General features: G+C 43.6%; 1 protein-coding gene across 1 annotated transcript in view; it reads right to left on the bottom strand.

Moving 5' to 3' along the window:
• The window catches only part of LOC115821705 (MAM domain-containing glycosylphosphatidylinositol anchor protein 2-like), a 93,041-nt gene that overhangs the window by 44,503 nt on the left and 30,144 nt on the right, over positions 1-18,394 (bottom strand). The window contains 2 exon segments of the mRNA XM_030785512.1: positions 8,098-8,391; positions 12,419-12,748. Coding sequence (XP_030641372.1) covers positions 8,098-8,391; positions 12,419-12,748 — 624 coding nt within the window.

Below are 18,394 nucleotides of genomic sequence, written 5' to 3'. Positions count from 1 at the left end.
TACGACGATCAAACACAAAAATAGAGAGAATCAAATCTAAAACTCAAACACCTTCTGACAACAGTCAAGGCTGGGAGGCTATTCTGGTTCGTTTTAAAAATGAACGAACGGATCATCTTTTTAATATTCAACGTGTCATATTGTAAAGAGTTTACAGTAACAGAGTCTGCTGTAAGAATAGCAAGTTCTAGAATTCCGTGGCAAGCTCTTTTTTTTTTTTATAATACTGCGCTAAGGACATCAACAAAGGTGTTAGGAGAAATGTCAAACTGTAATGAGACGACTCAGAGCTGGCTGCAGAGAGCGTGTTCTGAGCTCACAGAGGGAACAGCAGCGCTCCAGAGAAACTGACAATACATGTTGGACTCTATCCCTCTCTCGCCGTCTCTCTCTCTCTCTACCTCCTGACGCTATTCACTGCATCAAACGCAGATGAACGCTGACAAGTGCTCTCACTGACCTTTACCGTTTGCGGACTGTTTCCTGTTGCCCCCGTTTTGGCCGTGATGAGGTTCGGATCCCTTGTCAAAGCCACCAGAAGAGCTGGCGCCATTGCCCGTGCGACGGTGGGGGTTGATCCGACTGAATTCGGCGTACGCGGTTAATTGGGCTTAGCTGGTACACGCTTAGCCAATGATTCCAATTAACCCCCGCTTGCTAAAGGTTGGACATTCTAGGGCATGACTACCGCGCAGACACTCAACGAGAGACAAAGATAATTGGGTTCAAGTGTGTTACCTGAAAAGCTTGAAATGAAGTCTGCGGTGCACTTTGGCCTTCATGTTCCACTCTGTCTTTCCCATTTAGCCAAAAATCTCTGTTATTCGGTGTCTGTTTAGCCACGATGTTGTCACGTTCGTTCATATTCGTGCTATTAGCGTTTTCCGGTGATTATATTTTAATTTTAAGATCAGTGTGTTTCAATCTGTTACACGTAAACTAAAGTTCAGTCTTGAATTTTAAGTCTCATTAATGTAAAATTTTCACTGCCTGAGCATAACGATCTGTCTGATATTAATCTCAGGAGGGCTAATTGCTATCCAAAACGTCTCCCACTCTGTGACTCAGTATAATAGAAAATTATCTCCAACTAAAATGTTGAGACCGATTATCGCGACGGATTATCTCATTTTCTTGATGTGTCATGAGAGGAGAGGAGGGGAGAGGAACCGAACGGTCTATCAGTCTAGCGCCCCGTTCAGGTCAAAACCGCCTAGTGCACTAAAAATGATTGCTGAAGCTTGGTTTGTGTCAAATGGTTGCAGCAGTTTTATTTTAATCCACCTAACCGTGTTTTTTATGTTTTAAGGTCACTCAACAGAAACTACACTGCATAATACAGAATCAAGTTTTTTTTTTTTACATTTGTTATGAAATGATATGCTTTTTTTTTTTTTTTACATCTCAGTCTTTCACTCACTATATGTGTGTTTGTGTATGCATGCACTCTCTAATTGGATTGTTCACAGAATCTGTAGCAGGTGGTTCAAGGTCAAACCAGAACTCACAGGCCATCCAGCAGCAGGCAAAAAAAAAAAAAAAACCCACAGAGCAGAAAAACAGCAGGAAACCCATAAATCCCTGACTTTTGACACAGAATGTCGGCGTAATTGCCACGTATGCCCTACGAGAACAGTAGTCAGTTTCTGGTAAGAGCTTTTCACAACGTTATTTCCCTCGAGTTCAATTCAAGTCAAAGCGAGCTGAGAGCACTGAAGATATCCGAAGCCAACAACACGTCGAGATTGAGGTTGAGTAGAAATGTTCCTCGCGGTTTTAGCACAAAGCAATTAATCTGGGGTGTTACACGAGACAGCTCAAGAGTCTGAGAACAGCAGTTATCATTGATTATATTCAGACTGAAGAGAAGACCTGTCCCTTCCTTAGCAAGTATCGAACGGTAACATGGCCGCCAAAAAACAAACAAACAAAAAAAATGGTAACACACACGTACACACACATACAGAGAAAAACAATAAACATTGCTCTTCATCAACATTTGTGTTGGTGTGACATGTGACTCTGTACTGCTCGCTCAGTGATTATTCACAGTTCTCTCTCTGGTTTGCTGATGAAGGCCAAGAGATGTAAAGTATGGTGATAAAGTCCCTCTCTCCCTCTCCCCCTCTCTCTCTCTCTCTCTCTCTGTCTGTCTGTCTGATGGTTGCCAGCTGGGAGCCATAATGATGATTAAATACAGGGGAGGACGAATTTGTGGATAAAAGCGCATGCATTTGCAAAGCACATGAAATCAGAAGGGGTGAGTAAGCAGATGTCCTCGTGGCATTAACCTCCTCACTCTGTCCCTGTAAGAGCAGAAGGCAGGGGTCGGGAAAAATGACATTTTCATTTCATTACCAATATAACTGGGTAATGCCGATTTACAGCGTTTCAACCGGGAGAAAATCCAGGAAAATCTCTCTAGCGGACAATAACATCCTCCCTCCCTCTCTCTCTCTCTCTATCCCTCTTTCTCTCTCTCTCTATCCCTCTTTTCTCCTCCATCTCTAGCTCATGCTCTCTCCTTTTTTTTTTTTTTCTTTCTACACTCTTTATTCTCTTCCTCTACCTTTACCGCTCTGGTCTGTTGCCACGGGAGACGACCAGCTGTCATAGCTATAAGCAGACGTTCTGCTCTGGCGTATATTTGTGCCCGGGCCTTCCTTGCTAATAAAGACCGCGGCGAGTTTAGGATTACCTCCCGAAACCCACTCGCTTGTCATCGCAATCATCCTCCGTAAGAAGAAGAAGAGGAGGAGGAGGAGGAGGAGGAGGTGGAGAAGGAGTTAAAGAAAGGATGAAGGCCAGCGTTAAAAGTGAAGAGAAGACGGAATAAGTAAACAGAAGGATGGAGAATGAGTCATCTGCTCCTAAAGCGGCTCGCCCGGGCTCGGGCCCGCGCGGAGCAAATCGCTCGTCGTCATCGCTGCCGCCGCCGCCGCGGCCGTGAGAGCATTAAAGAGCGCACGCCTCGAGACGGTACGGAAAGCTCCGGAGTGCGGTGGGGACTGCTGAGCGAAGTCTCGGAGTGGGAGGACTGTTAATCAAACTCTTGCCAATCTGACCGCTGACGCCTGATTCTTTAAGAAAAGAACAGTCGTTCAGGGACCTCTGTGAGACAAGGCAGGGGGGGAAAAAAAAAAACGGGGAAAAAAAAAGCATGTTTTTGAAGAGCTGTGTTGGCATATATAGTTAACACAACGGTAGGTTTTAACAGTAGTGTGATCAATAAGAGCGAACTGATAATTGGACATGCGTGTAGCACATGAATGATAATAACCAGGATGAATTCACATTAGTACCCAGTGCTTAAAATTGCCTAGTATGAATTAGGGCCCAAGTAAACGCTCTAAGCATACATATTTAGGTTCAAAGGAAGAGGGTATAGATGATTCAGAGAGAACATGATGTTACTGTTGCTCAAAAATCCCTTATTTCGATGACTAACACAGTGAGATGAGATGACTCTGTGAAATAAACAATGCACGACTAGATTCATCGGGATTTAAGGAAAGAGTCATTCCGCACGGAACGTTTCTCCAAGGCCGACGCTTCAGAACGTTATAGGTTTCCGCAGCGTTATCCGGGCTTATTTGATTTTCCCGAGCAGGGTGAAATGACAGGATCACGGTCAATTCATGCTGGAGAGGATAAAAAAGGCACTGGTCAGCCCAGCTCAGGGAATATAAAAAAAGCTCCTATTTCAGAACAATATGAAGGTAGCAGTGACATGGAGCTAACCCACACAATCAGTGACTCACATACCATATCAGTAACCCATGTCAAGGTCTTCGTTGCCGTGCCCCTTCTCAGGAAAGAAAGAAAGAGAGAAAGAAGGAAAGAAATGAATAAAAGAAAGAAAACATACTGAAGGTTTATGGCATTACTAACATCCGTTCCAACGTTTCCCTTCATGGCGAAAATAAACTGACACGGAAATCCATATTCAGATCTACATTTCAAACTGACACCTTTTGTTTCTCCAGACGAATAATTGTCTCTCTGAACACCATCACTGTGTTACTACATCACTCCGCCGCTCAAGACAATGGTGTCTGCTGACAGTGAAGACTGTACTAGTCTCTATATACAGTCTCATATTCACATCCAGCAAGTAAGAAGTCAGCATTCATTCCAGGCTTTCTGTATGATTGCATATGTGTGTGCGTGTGCGTGTGTGTGTGTTCTCCCGTTCACTGCTCCTCGCCTCTGACACACAGCTATCTCAGTAAGTGCGGAACAGGCAACTGTCATGTCATACACTCTCCTTATCAGCACTTCTTCACTGTGGAGTGCAGTGAGGCACAGACAGGTAGTGTGTGTGTGTGTGTGTGTGTGAGTGAGTGAGTGGGTGGGTGGAGGGAGCTGTATCAGGGATAACAGATTCAACAGAATTCACACGACCCACAGTTTCGCACAGTATAGCACAGCACAGCACAACACAACACAACACAGCACAGCACAACACAGCTCTTCACTAGAACCAATGGCTGGTTCTCTTCATCATTCTCTTTTTTTTTCTCTCTGTCTCCCCGTTTCCTTTTATCCACAATATCAATCATTACACAGAGGGACTACTTTATCATCATTCTGTATTGTGAGTCTGGAGTGGATCTTTGTACACTTGTTTCCAAAAAGGAAAAAAAACCCCAAAAAACTATTTTTTTTTCAGAGGAAGGAAGGGCTACACTGGAGGAGGGGGGGGGGCACAGCTGAGGTCAATTTAAAGCACAAGCACTGTTCCTGTTCTGGAAAAGTTCATGTTATTTCAACCAGATCAGCCCTTCGTTTTATTCCTCTAGACCCTCTACGCTCAAGGTGACACCTCAGTGGAATAAGAAGGCAGGAACAATGCATTATGGGAGGGCAGATGGTGCATTGTGGGAAGCTGTGACGAACACCACTGCGTCAATAGGATAGACATTTCAAGCAGAAACCAGCTGCGAAAACTCAACATGTCCAACGCTGGAGTCCCTCCATCTGCCATCCATATCAAAGCCATCGTATCAATTCACATCATAACTGCTAATTTAGAAAAAAAAAAAGTCTGGGTGGGGTGGGGGGGTTCACTCTTAACTCTGTTAATTGAAGGAAAGTGAATTAAAAGATGACTGAACATCCAGCGTAATGGGATACTCTGTTATTTCCTTTCAGCTTTATCAGCTTCTGACCATCACCTATAGTAACCCCTCATCTCTCTCTTTCTCTCTCTCCTTCTCTCTCTCTCTCTCTCTCTCTCTCTCTCTCTCAGTGCCCAAGCTAACGCCCTGTAAACCCATTTTACTGATAGCATGTAACCACAATGTTGGATTCATTACATAACATTAACCTCTGCACCTGTGCAAATCGAAACCTTTTTTTTTCCCCCCGGAATGACGCACAGCAGTGGTGAGATCTGAGAGGGATCCTGCAAGCCAAGGTTGGGCCATAATTATAACTAACAATGCCCCCCCCCCCCCACTCTCTCATACTTTCATTTATTTCCCCTTCATACTTGAAAATTATCTCTGTAAATCAGGCATGAAAGAAAAGGTACATTGCATCGCTGGCTGTTTCTTAACAAGCTACAGGCTCTTAAAACAGTAGCACTGCCCTTTCAGTACAGAGGATTCGCCCACTTTGTTTCATAAACTGATGGTTTGCCTGTAGAAGCCTAATTATGGAGGGAGCATTCGGAGCTAAATCAATGGCTCCACTGGTGTAAGAAGAAGCTTGCAAGAAGATTTTGTCTGATAAGACTACAACACGTTTTGTGCGTGGTTTTCTCCCCTTCGTTCCATTTTTTTAATTTTTTTTTTTTTTCGAAGGAATGCAACAAACGCATAAAGTATAGAGAATGACCAGTTCGGGTTCTGGGTAATTAATCTGATTAATCGTATTCATTTTAATGAAGGGTATTTTTGATATCACGTTCTTCCAGAGACATGTACATAGGTGTATGTCCTCAATCTGAATTTTCACAGTACTTAGCTGTTACACCTCTTATTACTGTTAAAAACTGCATTAAAAAAAAAAGCGAACCTCCGTCAACTTAAAATATGGTGGGTTTATTTTTTGAGAAAAAAAAAAAACTTAAAATATGTTTACTGACAGGATCAATCTCAGGTCCTGTCAACTGGAAAGATTCTACCATGCAGACAAGTTACGCCACATGACCACAGTCACGTCACACACTTTTAAGGGGGGGGGGGGGGCTGTTCATTTCGCTGGCTTAACACCCAGAACGACTCAGGCTTCGGATTGACAGTGGCCTTGTTTTCTCTGACAGAGCAGATTAGACTGTGTGTTAAAAAGAGCCTGGCGAACGCTAAGAGCCCAATGCCAGCTGTAGCTGTAGGCGTGTTGGTTTTCCAGTAGTGAAACCTCTTAGATGGCGAGAAAATTCCACTGAAGTCTGTCCAGAGATGGTTCAGCTGGCACGGTGCCAATCTCGCACAGCCTAACCACGCCAATGTTTTGAGGGAACGTCAACATCTCCAAGTTGAGCGTTGAATAATGAAATGAAACCAGAAGAAATGATACCGAATGCTTGTCAGCGTATCACAGGAGGCCAGACTAAACACCTCAACAACGAGACACAGAGATTCTCCGAAAATCAAACCAAAACAATGCAAAGGACATGTCAGAGAGAGATAAACACACACACACACGACAAACGTCTAGGATAAACCAAGAGGTGAAGTGTGGCAGTAAATGAAATTTGGGTTTGTTTCTGTAATTATTTCTCTCTAGTTCAAACAACTGGCTATCAGAGTTTTCACTGACTCTTAGAAAGAAAATTCCCATTCTAAATCTCATATCTGACTTAAGTAGTTCATCAAGACATTTAGTGAAAAGAGAGAGGGCATGTATGGCTTTCCTGGGTTTCTTATAAGAGCATCCAATGTTCTGACCTTGTTTTTGTTTTTTTTTTGTTTTTTTTTAAGGTTAGAAAACACACTGACGAAAAACCGTCAGTATGAGGTATAACAGTAAAGAAATGATGGCTGACATAGGTGACATTTCTACGTGAAGCCGTTGGCTTCAGCTCTGTAGATCTGGAAACTGCTCCAAGAAGCGGACAAAGCCTAGATCCTATGGACGTCATGTGAGGAACACTCACATTCGGACACTTTTTGTAACCATCATGCACTGCTGCTAACCACTGCTACGCAGAACCGATCTCTTTGCGTGTACATATGGTAGATGATATGGACTCATACAGTCATGGGCAGAACGAAGGGAACGGTGTTTCCATTCATTGACATACTGTCACCTGTTGATCCTGCATAATCTGAAGTGTGGGTAAAAAAAAAAAAACCTGTGTTTGTCGGCCTTGGACATGTGATGTAGCCTCGGTTTTGTAGATTGAGGAGATTGTTGAACAAAAGTGGAGATTTCAAAGATCATGAGTCATGTGATTTGGGGTGGAAAAAAAATAATGCAGCGTAGCCTCAGGTCACTTTGAGTTCTTCCACCTCAACTGTTTCAACCCATTTAGAATGGCTTGAGTCCGTAACTCCAGTTGGGTTTGGTCTCTGACATCCACTACATGCCTCTGATTGGCTGAGGAGTGAACATGCCCTTTTCAAGGGGAGAAATCAGCCTCTGATTATGGGGCGAGGTTGGAAAACAAAAACAAAAACAAAAAAAGAAAAGAAACGAGAGGCGAGAGTCCAGTCCTCAAGGACCAGACTTTAGCGACTCTGACCTAGAATACCCAGCCAATTTCCTTTTGCCTTTTAGAACAACTTCAACCTTACATCTGTACTTTGGTTTAAACATAAACACGAACCCCCGAGTTAACTTTTAAGTCCGAAAGATGTCAACGCTTCGGTGAACTCATCCGACAGGGTGGAAGCACAGACTCCAAAGATTCAATTATCTGAGGAGCAAAAAGTTTTGATTTAAGAGCAGCTGAAGTTTAACTGGGAGTCTCAGAGTTTGTGTCACCTCTGTGCCCAAAAACCGAACCTTAACGAAAAAGCGAACGGAGCTGATTTCAAATTTTACGGGTGTTTATTCATTTATTTATTTATTTTTATACCCTCTACAGGTTTTTTTTTTTTTTTTAATCATTTACGTGATCCAAGCAGAAAAATAAATGAAGACACTCACACTGAACGATAAGTTCCACGACAGCCTCCCGCGGTTTGACGTTAAAACCGTTGTACTGGCTCGTCTGGCAGCGGTAAGAGCCCGTCATCTCCCGCGACACGTTGACGATGCGGAGCACACCGTCGTAGCTCTCCGTCGTCATGGAGCCGTCCGGCATGGGCACCTCCTTGTCGGCGCGGGACCAGAGGATTATGGGTTTGGGTTTCCCAGAGACCAGGCACTGCAGCTCCACCGTGTCGCCCTCCTGCGTAACCAACGGCGACTTCCCCCGCGGGACCGTGAGGTTGGGTGGAACTGAGGAGAACAGAACGGGGGAGAGGAAGAAGGAAAAAAAAAAAACACATCTCAGTTTATTGCTGTGATATGATCGTTTCTTTCATCGTTTGTATAAGTTGTCCCAAAGCCCACACCAGATTTAGATCATCTACAACAGACCAAGTAAAGGCCCTAAACGCATGTGTGAAAAGTCAAATTGATGTTAGGATCAGGACGCAACAAAATCTGCCCCGTAAAAAAAAAAAAAAAATCACCTCTCCAGACAGAGCCCCCCCCCCCTAAATTCCCAGCTACCATTTGGAATACAGTCAGATCAGCGTGTTTCATTTAATCCTTCTAAAAAATCCCTTATTAGTAATTATGCTTATCCCCCCCCCAACATCTGCCCCCCCCCCACCCCCTCCAAAAAAAAAGGTGAGGTGGAAGCTTTTTCCCCCCAATTTACCAATTCCCAACCAGTCAAACCGCGCTGGCCTGAGCGTAAAGCTAATCAGTAGATTGGAACGAGAGATCCCGGTTTACAAGCAGAGAAAAGTAGTGACCCACAAAGGTGTTTGGGATGACAACGGGACGCGCGTCGTAAATAGGACAGCGCGAAACATCTCCCCTGCAGCCCGTAACAAAGCCACACTCCCACCTGCTCTTCTAAAAATAGGCACCGGGACTGGTGGTGCAGAAATTCATTACGTTAAACGTGACACCTCAGCCCTATGTAGCGCATCTGGAGATGAGCAGAGGGGGGTCTCCACTCAATATTTCATAAATAAATACCAGAATTAATGAATGGATTCCGAGTTCCATTCATGTGGGCAAAATTCCACGATGTTAAAAAAAAAGAAAAAAAGAAAAAATGAAATGTAGAACAGAGCATGTACTGTGACAATCTTCTTTTCTGAGAGAGCTTGAGGTAGTCACCAGCTGCAGATCTTTTTTTTCTTTCTTTCTCTCTCTCTCTCTTTTTTTTTTTTTTAAATTCTTGTCTTGGATTATATGTCTTACGCTCTTCTCTTCCTTCTTTGTTCAGTGAAAATGAAAACCATTGTGCAGGACAACAGTCAGCGCTGAGGCAACTGAAGTTGCCAGGTCGATCATCTGTCGCCATGGAGACCCTGCTCTCCCCTCCGCTTTATTATGGACCGAGCTATTGCTCACCTTACAGTGGACAGGGCCTTGAAGAGTCATAATGAGTTTTATCATGCATGTATGAGTGCTGTAGCAGGATGGGGCAGGCAAGCTATCAGAGGGGTGGGGGACAGAGAGAGAGAGAGAGGAGGGAGCAGTAGGGAGAGAAAGGAAGAAAGAAACAAAGACTACAAGAGAACAGGAGAATAGAGAATAGAGAAAAGCACTAAAGCATCTATTAGAGAGAGGGGGAAGAGAAAAGAGGAATAGACAGAGAGCACGCCACAGGGAGAGACAAAGACAGACAGAACACAAATACCTGAGTTTTTCCAGTGAGGGGAGAGACAAAGACAGACAGAACACAAATACCTGAGTTTTTCAGTGAGGGGAGAGACAAAGACAGACAGAACACAAATACCTGAGTTTTTCAGTGAGGGGAGAGACAAAGACAGACAGAACACAAATACCTGAGTTTTTCAGTGAGGGGAGAGACAAAGACAGACAGAACACAAATACCTGAGTTTTTCAGTGAGGGGAGAGGAAAAGCAGGAAATAGATAGAGACACAGAGAGAGAGTGAGCGAGAGAGAGAGAGAGAGACAGAGAAACAGAGAGAGAGAGCGAGAGAGAGATACAGAGAGAGAGAGAAAGGGGGAGAGTGCAAGTGAGAGTGAGAGCGAGAGGGAGAGAGAGAGAGTGTGCAAGTGAGAGCAAGAGAGGGAGAGAGAGAGAGAGAGAGAGAAAGAGAGAGAGATGGAACAGATGGAAGAGAGAAACACCAGAATGTCTTTCATTTGTCAGTACAATGGGGATTCGTGTGAGAAAGAGCAGTGTAGAGCTCACACACACACACACGCACGCACGCACACACACACACACACACACACACACACACACAGACAGATGACAGGCACACACACTTTGGCCCTGATCATTAATTATTCACTTTCATATTTATTTTTACCTGTCCCTGTTCGTCACAATCCCTCACAGACCACACTGACATATTCTTTAGTTTGGAGGTGGAACTCACAGCCTTTAGCCAAATTCTCAAATGCTCAGAAATTAGCTCACAAAACGACGGTGATATCAGCAGAGCAGCCAAACTGTTGTACGTATGTGTGTTGTATGATACATTTGTTTAGCAGGTTATCAACTGGCCCGGCAACCTGTAACACGAGGCGGATCAGTGAAACTGTTTACAAGGAAAACGATTACGAATTTCATTACGGTAAACTTGTTACCTTCGAAATAAATTATCGTTAAAGTTTCGACATAGCACTGTTACGTCCCCGCGAAAAACATTAGCTCCATATTCAGTCCAATTATCTCCCCCGTTTAGTTAGGAATGCATGAACGACTTTCAATTAATAATCATTTAGTCTGCAAAAACTCCTATTAATATCTGCCCTGAAGACTCAAATCTTGGCAGTCAGATATCTTGCCATGCGCTCAGTCACTGGAGACAGGAAAGGACAGACCACCCTTTGCCTCTTCAACCCATCCCCCTTTATTTGGAGTCCTGTGTCCTCTAGGCTTGGGGTATGTAGACTTTTGCAAGTTATTATCATAATTAGCTAATCCCTGAAAGAACTGTATCTTTTTTGAAAAACCTAGCTATGTGTGACCCCCCCCCCCCCCATGGAAACGTACAACAACCAACAGGAATGCACACATCAGAATTCATCCAATAGGAACGCGAGAAATAAGAATGCGACCAATTGGAACGCAGGCAATGGGACTATAACTGAACGGAATTAGGGGTTATGCCATCAGCTATTGTTATTTTATACTCAAACTGTATAAAGTCACATTTTATTGAACCTACGCCATTGATCAACATTGCTTTTTTTTTCTTTCTTTTTTCGTTTCAAGGTTGCCCCGCTGGGGTGAAGGGTGGGTGAGAGACACAGGGGTACGCGGCCGTAATTTAAGGTTAATTGTCGGTGCTGAAGGACAGGAGAACCGGAGGAAGGGCAGAGACATTAGAAGCAGCGGGCTTCCAGCGTGAAATCTGTGCTCCCCCAGCGCCCAGCCTGAGATTCCAACATCCAAGCCCCTGATTCACCCCCTACGTGACACCCCCCCCCCAAACCAACCCACTGAGGCACCGCCACGCCAAGCGGAAAGCACACCAAATCTCCAGGGCTTAAGTGCGTTCGGGGACTTTTAAATTTAAGCAAGAATACAGAACCGGGGAAGAGCGCAAAGATGTCGCAAGCCTCTGGATTTGCGAAGTAAAGAGGCTTATCGCCTACCTGGGCCGTCTGTGACCTTATCCGACTCCAGTTTATAAAACAGCAGTTTAGTCAAATAGCAGGTTAACGGAGAAATAAACTGATTATACGCGTCGTGTTTGATACACGAACCATGGTGGTATATGAAATAGGGCTTTGCACCAGTTCATAATAGTTGCTATTAGTTAAACATTACAGGCTATTCGAGGTTGTTTACCTAATGTACCTCCGTGCATGGGTCAAGCGTATGTTACGCCAGTAACAAAAACGCAGCCAATTATGCACGGATCATTTATAAAAATGACTACTGCAAACCTCACTTATTCAACATGTAACTCAAGGAAAGTTTCCGTTTCACAGATCTTGGCTAAGAGGAGTTTAAACTTTATACCTCTATCTCTAAGGAGCTAGTCGAGAGCTGCTCTCACAGAGAAAAATCTAGAATCTAGAAACAGCTTGAAGGAAGATTAAATTCATGCACAAACCAAGAGAATGTAACATTTATACAGCTAGACTTGCCTGGAAAGACAAACTGCGAGGGCAGAAAGGAAAACCGTACAGAGACGGAAATGGACCATACGCTCCATGAGCACACTGGACTGCTGGAGAGGATGACCCAGTCAAATGACCCTTTTTTAAAAGGAGCATGAGAAAGCCCAGTGGCGCACGGCAGGGCCTCGTACTCACCGGTGGTGGAGGAGATGTTGACGTCGATGCTGATTTCGGGGATGCCCCCGTTCTTCAGCGAGGCCATGCAGGTGTAGGTACCGAAGTCGGTGAACTTGAGGTCGATGATGTCGAGGTTGGTGGTGCCCGGCGCGACGTCGGGGTCGGTCTGGGTGATGACCATGCGTTCCGAGCTGCGCAAGGGGCGGCCGTTTTTCAACCAGCTGAACTGGAGCTCCTCGGGGGGCGTGGCCTCCACCTGACAGGAGATCTTGACTTCCCGCCCAATCTGGATGTTGTCGTCGTTATGGTATGGGTCTGGCGTGATCCAAAACCGCCCCTTCTTCAGAGCTGGACAGACAGAAACATACATTTTTAAAATATTTATTTCACCAGAAGTACTGGAAGCATATAGCATGTTAATAATAAACGTGTCACTTATTTTTTGCGGTGGCTTTTTCTGGGGAGATTTGTAGGCATTTTTTTTTCCCCAACTCTGATATTCTTTTTTTTGATACTTCAGTCCTTTTAACAAGAGAAAACAACGAGAAGGTGAAGACTCACTGAACGAATACGAGCGTTGATCAAGGTTTTCTCTGGGGACGGCAAAAAAACATACCTCACTCCAAAGGCAGATCTGTTTATTCACTCACTTATTTACCTATTAATCATTCATAAACCTTGGATGTGTCTTTTCAGTTAGTATTCAGATACAGTGGCACATATTGAAAATTCACTGGGATCATTTTTAAATAGATGTTCTTCAGAACCCGGACAGAAGTTGTTTATGGAGTGACATGAATTTTAATAAACTTAGTGGCCGCACTTACACACACACACACACACACCTTTTGTGTTTTACTCCCTCTGTATGAATTCCACTAATGACCACATGCCACTGATCCAGTGAGCAACACTATTACGCCTGTGAAAGTATTATGAGGCTGCAGATGGCAATTAGCAAAGGCTGAATGTAAAAATGTCCCTAATGCTCTTAAAGAAACAAATGACTCCTCAGTGCGGCTCATCTGTCAGTGCCCAATGGGAGAAACCAAATCCAGGTCAGAACACGTTTTGGCAAGGAACCCTTCTCGGGCCAGAAGTGCTCCTCCTCAAACGCTTTCGCGTTTGATAATTGCGGTTTTAAAACGTCTCGTGCCAAAAAAACGATTCGTTTCAAACTGAACTATTAGTGATGCTATGCTTGTGCTATTAGCATCTGAAAAGAGGGCTTCAAAACCTTTTAAAAAATGGAAAATTGAAAAGACAAATTAAAAAAAAAAAAAACAGCAAGATGGCTGATCTCTGTCCTCAGGTAAATAGTGCACTCAGTGTTGCTATCTCCTCAGGCAGCGCTTATATTTATATGGCTAAAAAAAGCTGTCCCCACAGAAACACACATTATATTTTGATACACATACCCATACATATATATGTACCCATATATATATACATATATATAGCGTTCCAGAATGTTCTTTACGGTGTGACGAATGACATGTCTCATAAAGAACAAAACCATGAATCGTTTGGCTAATGTAGGGCTATAACACAGTGAGCTGTCATCTCACACTGGCACATTACTCTCTATTTCTCTCTCACACACACAAACATGTACACACACACACACACACACACACACACACACACAGGCACACACGCAACACTTCACATGGCACTGGTCTTAAAATAGAGTATCTTGGTATCTCCTCAAATACAGTGAGAAAAAAACAAAACAAACTGAAAACCCCTCAGGATGGAGAGTTGGAGAACCGTTAACTGTGAGATTCCTTGGACAGGGAAATGGCTTCGAGTCACAAGTGTGCCGCGTGCTGAAGCTGGGGACAGGGTGTTTGTCCCTGACTCATGCAGACCCTGTCCACTCGGAAGACGTGTGACTCACCGTTCACACCTAGCGAACTGTTAGCTGTGTGTGAAGCATACGATGTCAGTGAACAATCCAATGATACACATTCAACACCTTCCCAACTCTGAAAAAAACAGAAAAAACAAAAACAAAACAAAAAGCCAAAGGCCAAGGCAAAGCAGCCTGCTGGCCGGGGGGACGACAAACACACAGCAACCCGGTATATCTCTCTATATATTTCAGAACTTCATAAGAGCAATCTCAGCCAGGAGTCATCTCTTCACAACAACACCATTACCGCTTCCTTTGTCTTGACGTCAGAGAGTTCCTGAAGAAACAGCTATGTTGTTCTAAATCCAAATGGGATTTACTGTTCAGAAAGAATCGTCGATATTGCACGGTTAAAGATCTGGGCTTCTGTTCTTTCTCCGCAATGTATTCGAGAATGTAAAGACGGATTTGATTTCAAACACAGTCAAGAGTCATATGATCGACATCGAGGCTTTTGAGATCCAGGCAAGGCTAAGAGTATTTAAATCGTAGCAAAAAAAAATTTATCTTGTTTAAAGATGAGAATTGCCCGTCAAGGACTACGTTTTGAGCATCTTGAAGCCGGTGAATGACGTTAGAATTGCTGGTTTCGATGCATTTATGGGGCGGTAAAAACACACACACAATATTGCGAAGGATGCCTGTTCGATGATCAGCAGACAGCTCATTACCATTAGGATTGGAGTCATGACTTTGAGGCGACAAGAAAATATCACTTTTGTCATAGAGGTATTTTGAATAAATATAAAAGATTTACATTCTGTCCTACGCCTAAGCCACACCGCACGTGTCATTCTGAACAGGCACAGCGCATTCTCCGTTTTCCAACCGCTGAGTGTATTATCATTAAAAAAAACACACAAAATCACTAGAAATATTTCAGCGGGTTTTGTGTCCATACTTGAAAAATATTGTTATCCCATACAAGTATGGCTGAAAGTGCTAACGAGTTACAAATCTTCGCCAATGTTTAATGGCTTTCGGTATTGTTGACATGTGCTATTTTTAAACCGCGCTTCCAATTTAAAGGTGTGGAACAGTATAGTCGGCTTAATCCGTACGATATGGCTTCAAACGCCGCGGATATGACCGACGCGTCTCTAGCCTACTGACTTAAAACCAATTCTTAAACATCTCTAAGGGTTTTAAACTACTGCTTCCCCAGGTTTGTTACGACATCAGTTCCATGAAAAAGTTATAACGAATAATTCATAATTCACTTTCACGTAAATATGTTGAAGCACGAAACACCATCGCCTGCAGCTGTGAAAAAAAAACACGGCGTAGCGACCCAACGATCCTTCACCACACTCTCCTGAATCTAATATGAACGGCTTGTTCAGTATTCTCAGTGGAAAACGCTGAAGTACTATCTAGCTCCCTACGAAGCACATGGCCTGAATATTCGTACGGTCTCTAAGCACTAATGACCACACACACACTGTCTGAAGAGAGGCTGACGGTTATGCTTTCTACTGCCATGTACTGAGTGCACTGGCTAGGGTGATGGGGCTGACGAGAAGACAGACCAAAAATGTTGTCAAACGTTGCTTTGGAAACCAAACTGAGGCCCGTAAAAGGGAAATGTATCAGGTTGTCTAAAACTGGTCTCCTGATTCACTGCATCTTTACCACAAACACACGCAGCTGAACAAATTCGACCTTAAACAGACTTCGTTTACAACGCCTCCCAGTTAGACAGCGCGTTATGGCAATACCGGGAAACTAGCAAAATAACAAATCTCACTTGCAACATATTTATTGAAATGAGATTCAATGCTGATAAATTATTCAAAGAAAAATCGGATTAAAATGTTGATTTACATGCACAAGGCGAATAGTAAAAGTCACACTGCAGTGTAGTGAGAGAGAGAGAGAGAGGTCTAGTGGTGGACCATCGTTTCTTAATCAAGTCAGCCCAGCCAAGATCACTTTGAGAGAAGGAAAATAACCCACAGCTGTGAGTTGTTGTTGTATTAAGAGTTTGGGCTTCACGAAATCCCTCTCTCGCTTTCGTTCTCTTTCGCTCTCTCTCTCTCGTTGGCATAATTACAACTAAATCAATACTATAATTGAGCTGGGATGGCTCTGGTCTCTTTGGATAACCTCGTAAAGATTGTACAGTGTAATGTTTAAAAAATTCAATTCCTTCACACAAGTTCTGTCATTATCGAGAGGTATCGCAGACAAGCAATTATGAAGCGACAAGGTGTGTAATCTTCTCAAAAATGATCCCTGGTAGGTTACAGTGACACACACACACACGCACGCACACACACATTGGATGATGATTTCTTAATCTCCAAAGTGCAGTTTGAGTTTCACGAGGCGTCCAAAATGACTCACCGTTGCGTTTAAAAAGGAGACTAAAGTTTGTAACAACTTTAAAGGTTAAACCCTGACAACAAAAAGCCCATAACAAGAAACAATACTCTCATTGGCTGAAACAGCCTTGGCGTACAAGTCAAAAAAGAAAAAAAACACAAAGAAAGAAAGGAGAATACAAAGAGGCACAATTACCTGTGATTGCACCTGTTATGTTGAGCTATGATAAGAAATTATGGAAAGCAATTTGGGCAAACAAACTGTAATTCTTTTTATTTTTATTTTTTTTCTCCGATATCAGCCCGTTCTGTGGAAGACATCACAGCGCTAACAGATGATGCTACAGATGGTACAGATCCTTCTTTGACTCAACTCTGCTGAGCTGATGAAGCGCATTGTCCTTGTCAAAAAAAAAAAAAAAAGTCTTCATTTTAAAAATATAAAATTAAATTCATGCCAAAATGTATGTGAAGTCTTCATCGTACGTACCTTGTTTTCGTCTTTTTTTTTCTTTTCTTTTTTTTCTTTCATCCATTAGGATGAGCTCACAGTCACTGTGCCATTGGCTTCAGAGCCTTGTGCGTATATTGCGTAAAGAGACAAACAAAGCCGTCTCCCGTCTGACTCGTGGTTATGGATCTACCATAAATGTAACAGTGAGTGGCCCTTTTAGCGAGTACATCATCCTAACAGTGAGTTCCCTCCACCTTTTTGCCCTCAGCGCAGTCTGAATCTGTTGCCAGATTGGGCTCAACAAGGTGTGAAAATCCCCACTTCAGGAATGTTGGCCCATGTCTGCTCCCTTACTTCCAGTAGTTGTTGTAAGTTTGGCAGGTGGTTGGATCTGTATTCCTCATTCTGCCTCATCCAACAGATGCTCAGCTGGATTGAGATCTGGAGACTGGGGAGGCCATTGCGGTAAGCCAAATTTGCTGTCATGTTCCTGGAACCGTTCCTGAATAATCCCACCCTTGGCGTGGAGCGTTCTCCTGCCGAGAGATCCTACTGGCCGACGGATACGAGATGCACCTGAACGCACCTGAACGACAAGGACGAACAAATACCCTGAGGCACTTCAGCCCACGCTCATGCAGACGGGTCTCGACCGCGTCCCACGCAAACACAAGCCAGACCATTGAACTCCACTACTTTGCATACTTCAAGAAGTGGCGACTCAATACCGATGTCGTTTCTATTATAGTGGAGGAGGAAGGGTGTGTCTCTAGACCTCTGGATCTGTACCATCACTGCCAGGTGTCGTGCTAGAAAACCCAGTCGTTTGATGAATAATAACGACGGGATCGTGGATCCTTTGATGACGGTTTATTTTGGAGGACTTTTTTTCTTCTTGGCACTGTTGCGATGCGTTGACAACGGAACAGATTTAGCAGGTGAACTTGTGATCATAACACAACTTCACAGGTTTAAGTATGAAGTTTTATATCACATAAAAACAAGTAGAGGAGTAAACTGGTAAAAAAAACAAACAAAAAAAACCACTGTCTTATTAGGTTTCTGATCCGATCGTCCTAAACCCACCTGTGATTAGTGGGGCCACAGTGCCTTCTGTAATTGGCTGGATAGGGAATAGGCTGGAAGGCAGACTTGGGCTGGAACAGGAATGGAACAGAACAGAACACGTCGGATTTAGCAGTGAATTGATTGCCAGTTCTCCAACGCTTGTAATAGCTGTATACTATAGCTGTACACATATAATATGTATATATGCCTGATCGACTTTGTGCGACATTCGT

Source organism: Chanos chanos, chromosome 1 (assembly GCF_902362185.1).
Source record: "Chanos chanos chromosome 1, fChaCha1.1, whole genome shotgun sequence".
In the NCBI taxonomy this organism is placed as follows: Eukaryota; Metazoa; Chordata; class Actinopteri; order Gonorynchiformes; family Chanidae; genus Chanos; species Chanos chanos.
Note: the sequence above shows the minus strand (reverse complement) of the source record. Positions and strands in the feature narration are given on the sequence as shown.